The sequence below is a fragment of the Hippopotamus amphibius genome, chromosome X, assembly GCF_030028045.1.
Source record: "Hippopotamus amphibius kiboko isolate mHipAmp2 chromosome X, mHipAmp2.hap2, whole genome shotgun sequence".
Lineage (NCBI taxonomy): Eukaryota > Metazoa > Chordata > Mammalia > Artiodactyla > Hippopotamidae > Hippopotamus > Hippopotamus amphibius.
Genome location: NC_080203.1, coordinates 41,393,899 through 41,398,540, shown reverse-complemented (window position 1 = coordinate 41,398,540; position 4,642 = coordinate 41,393,899). Strand labels below are relative to the sequence as shown.

At 38.1% G+C, this 4,642-nt stretch overlaps 1 protein-coding gene across 1 annotated transcript; it reads right to left on the bottom strand.

Moving 5' to 3' along the window:
• Positions 1-2,372: 2,372 nt before the first annotated feature.
• On the bottom strand, positions 2,373-3,991 carry LOC130842690 (magnesium transporter NIPA2-like). Its single transcript, XM_057719382.1, has one exon. The coding sequence runs from the start codon at positions 3,509-3,511 to the stop codon at positions 2,432-2,434; it is 1,080 nt and encodes a 359-aa protein (XP_057575365.1). The 5' UTR covers positions 3,512-3,991; the 3' UTR covers positions 2,373-2,431.
• Between the last annotated feature and the right edge of the window lie 651 nt (positions 3,992-4,642).

Genomic DNA, 4,642 nt, shown 5'->3' with positions numbered 1-4,642 from the left:
GCATTCAGTGTGTCAGTGTTGCAAATTTTTTTTAATTAAAAAAATATTTTTGACCATGCTGCATGGCATGTGGGATATTAGTTCCCCGACCAGGAATCGAACCCGTGCCCCCCTGGGTTAGAAGTGCAGAGTTTTAATCTCCAGACCACCAGGGAAGTCCCTCCTGTAGTGTTGTTTTAATTTGCATTTCCCTGATGACACAGAATGTGGAGTATCTTTTCATATGCTCATTTGCCATCTATATATCATCTTTGGTGAGATGTCTCTTTAAGGTTTTTGGTCCTTTTTTTTAAAATTAATTAATTTATTATTTTTGGGGGGGTACACCAAGATCAATCATCTGTTTTTATATGATTGGTCCATTTTTTAATCTGGTTGTTTGCTTTCTTATTATTGAGTTTTAAGAGTTCTTTGTATATTTGGGTAATGGTCCTTTATTAGCTATGTTTTCTATAGATAGTTTCTCCCGGTCTGTGGCTTGTCTTTTCATCCTCTTGACAGCGTCTTTCACAGAGCAGTTTTAATTTCAATGAAGTTCAGCTTAACAATTTTTTCTTTCATGGATCATGTTTTTGGTGTTGTATCTAAAGTCATCTTCAAACCCAAGGTCATCTAGATTTTCTCCTATGCTATGTTCTAGGAGTTTTATAGCTTTGCTTTTCGCACTTAGATCTGTGATCCATTTTGAGATAATTTTTGTGAAATGTGTTAAGATCTATGTCTAGATTCTTTTTTTTTTTGCACATGGAGGTCCAGTTGTTCCAGCACCATTTGTTGAGAAGATTTTCTTTCCTCCATTGTATTGCCTTTGCTCCTTCATCAAAGATCAGTTGACTATATTTATGTGCATCTACTTCAGGCCTCTCTATTCTGTTCCATTGATCTATTTGACTATTCTTTCACCAATACTACACAGTCTTGATTACTATAGCTTTATAGGAAGTCTTTAATTTGGGTAGTATCAGTCCTCCAACATGGTTCTTCTCCTTCAGTATTTGTGTTGGTTATTCTGTGTCTTTTGCCTCACCATATAAACTTCGGAATAACTTTGTTGATATCCACAGAATAACTTGCTGGGATTTTGATTGGGATTACATTGAGTCTGTAGATCAAGTTGGGAAGAACTGATATCATGACAATATTGAGTCGTCCTATCTTTAAACATGGAATATCTCTCCATTTATTAATTCTTATTTGATTTCTTTCACTGGAATTTTTTAGTTTTCCTCGTACAGATCTTGTACTTATTTTATTAGACTTATACTTACGTATTTCATTTCTGGAGGTGTTAATGTAAATGGTATTGTGGTTTTTTAATTTTAATTTTATTGGAGTATAGTTGATTTACAGTGTTGTGTTATTTTCAGGTGTACATCAAAGTGATTCAGCTTTACATGTACATATATTCATTCTTTTTTTGGATTCTTTTCTCATATAGGTTATCCCAGAATGTTGAGTAGAGATCCCTGTGCTATACAGTAGGTCCTTGTTGGTTATCTACCATATATAGTAGTGTGCATCTGTTCCTCCCAAGCTCCTGATTTATCCCATTGTGTGTTTTTTTTTTTTTGTTTCAATTTGTCTTTTTATTTCAACATGAGCTAAATTTAAGAAATTACCCTATTCTTCTGACTTTATTTCCCAGAGTTGTTAGAAGAGCTAAAGGCAATATAACTCATTATGAAAATACATGGAAAAGTACAAGAGCTGATGTAAAATGGTAATCAAGGTTCCAGGCATCAAGGGATCAGAGTAACCGAAGAATAGAACCAGCCAGGCTGTAGTCCGACAAAGGGTGCAGTGCGCTGGTTTAACAAGGTGCCACCTAGGAAGGCCATCAGTGTTCATGGTGACAGCTCAGCCTGAGAGAGATTTCCATGGGGTGATTTCCTACCTTTTTTTTCTTTTGTAAATGAATTTCTTACATTTAATAACTTAGGAGTCTCTTAAATTAATACTTCAAAATTAAAATAATTCATCAAATGGAAGTCTTTTTTACGGGTAAGGTAAATTATAGGATAATATATTGAGTTAGTTTTGTCTTTTTAAATCAAAAAAGCCTTAAAATGGTCAGGAATTGATACAGTGGGCATGACAAATGCACATTTCAGACTTTCATCACAGTGAAAAAATAAAGCATTTTTATAGACTTAAAACTCATTAGTGCATTTAGATTTTGGTGAAGGAAAATTTTAAATACCTCTACAACAATACAATGTTAAAAGAAATTGGCTAGGTACTGAGGTCATTTTAGTGAGCTACCATCATTTAAATATAAGAAAAGTAATTTCTTGGTCCAAATTAATGAAACCTTAAAAAAGATTGTCTCTAGAGAACATTATTTGAGAACAATGCTTTTTCAGACATTCTGATACTCAAATTCACTTTATAACACAATTATAGATTAACCTTTTTAATTACATCTTTCTTATTAAAAAGCTGTCAGATTTCCATTTCTTCGGGAGATATTTTCAGCAGTGTGTTGTTCGATTCCACAGGTTAAGCTCTCTTCATTATTATTAAGAACTTCATACATATTAGAGAGACTGCCATTCACTGCTTTTTCGTCTTTCCGAAAAGACACAGGCAGACTTGCAAGACTAAAGCTGACGTCTTTAAAGGCATGCAACAAGAATATTCCCACAATGATTGTAAAGAAGCCACTCAGAGTACCAATGACATCATCAACAGGCATATCTTGCCACTCCTTAAAAAGAATAGCTGAACAAGTTAAAACTGACGTTGTAAAGAATACATAATATATTGGAGTAACGATGGAAGTGTTGAATATGTCCAGGGCCCTGTTCAGGTAATTAATCTGTGTGCTCACGCAGACTATAAGGCTCAGCAGCAGAATCCAGGCCAGGGGATGTCGCAGCACAGGCTTTCCAGCAAACAGCTCTTTGATAGCGATGCCCAGCCCCTTAACACAGGAGACTGAAAATGCTCCAATTACAGAGCAGATTGTGATATACACAAGAATGTTTGTCTGTCCATGGCGAGGTCCCACCACAAAGATTAATATCAAGGACACGACAACAAGCGTTGCAAAGACCACAAAACCTGGATCTCCTAGCTTGTGAGACATTTCATTTAAAGTCTCAATTTCCTCTTCTTTTGGAGCATGAATAACCATAACTGTAGATCCCAGAATACTTAGCAAACATCCAATTTTTCCATGAAGATTCAGTCTTTCATTTAGAAAGTATGAAGAAAGAATGGCACTTACTAGGACACTGAGTGCTCCTAATGGAGTCACCAGGGTGGCTGGTGCAAAGGCATACGCAGCAAAGTTGGCCACCTCGCCAGCTCCCATTGACAGCAGTCCAGCCCACCACAACCATTCTTTAAGATATGCATGGCCACCTTGACCTGCTCTCATGGAGCCTTTTCTGGCAAGTCGCAGAAGGCCTTTTTTTTTCAAAATGAAACTCCCTCCAATGAAAATGCTGGAGCTCATAGCCAAACCCAGACCAAAATAAAAGTCATATTTTCCACGCCCCTGGCTCATTTCGTTTGTTACTTAAAAAGTTACTGTGAATCACATTGATCAAGTAGGAGAAACTGCTGGTGCTGGAGGCAGGAAGATGCAGTCTTCAAATATGTAAGTTTAATATGGTCTCTCTTATGAAAAAAAGGCTGGAAAAGCTTAGAGATGACTTATTCACTCTCATTTCCTCATAAATAATACCCTTTATTCTCATTTAACGTTTTAAGCCCTGGCAGAGTAGCTCCAGCCCAGCTCGCAGGCCCGCGGCGCGGCTTCCCTCCACTCTCCGGCCCCGGTCACCTCCGCTCACACCCCCACACAGGCCGCGCGGGCCACCCCCTCCACAGCTCTCGCGGCCACCGCCTTCGTCGCCGTCCAGTGGGAGGTGCGAGCATCCGGGGCTGCAGCCGTGCGCACCTCTTCCTCCATGGGGGAGCGCCCAGGGGAACTCGTCCCGGACGACCTCCGGCCACGACGGCCGCCACCGGGACCAAGGGGCACAGCCGCCTCCCATTGTGTTTTTAATTTCAAATTTCACTTGTTCATTGCTGGTATACAGGAAAGCAATAAAGTTTTGTACATTAATCCTGTATCCTGAAACTTTGCTATAATCATTTATTAGCTCCCGGAGTTTTTTGCTGATTCTTTTGGATTTTCTACATAGGCAGTGATGCCATCTGTCTTTTCCTTCACAATCTGTATCCCTTTTATTTCCTTTTTGTGTCTTATTGCATTAGCTAGGGCTTCCAGTATGAGGTTGAAAAGGAGTAATGAAAGGGGATATCCTTACGTTGTTCCTGATCTTAGTAGGAAAGCTTCTAGTTTTTCACCATTAAGTATGATGTTAGCTGTGGTGTTTTTGTTGCTGTTTTTCATTAAGTTGAGGAAGTCCTCTACTCCTAGTTTATTGAGAGTTTTTATTATGAATGAGTGTTGGATTTTGTCAAATGCTTTATCTGCATATATTGATATGATCAGGTGATTTTTTTCTTTAGCCTATTGCTGTGATGAGTTACATTAATTGCTTTTCAAGTGTTGAACCAACCTTGTATACTTGGGATAAATCACACTTGTTCTTGGTGTAGAATTCTTTTTATTCATTGTTGGATTTGATTTGCTAATATTTTGTTGAGGATTTTTGCATCTTTGTTC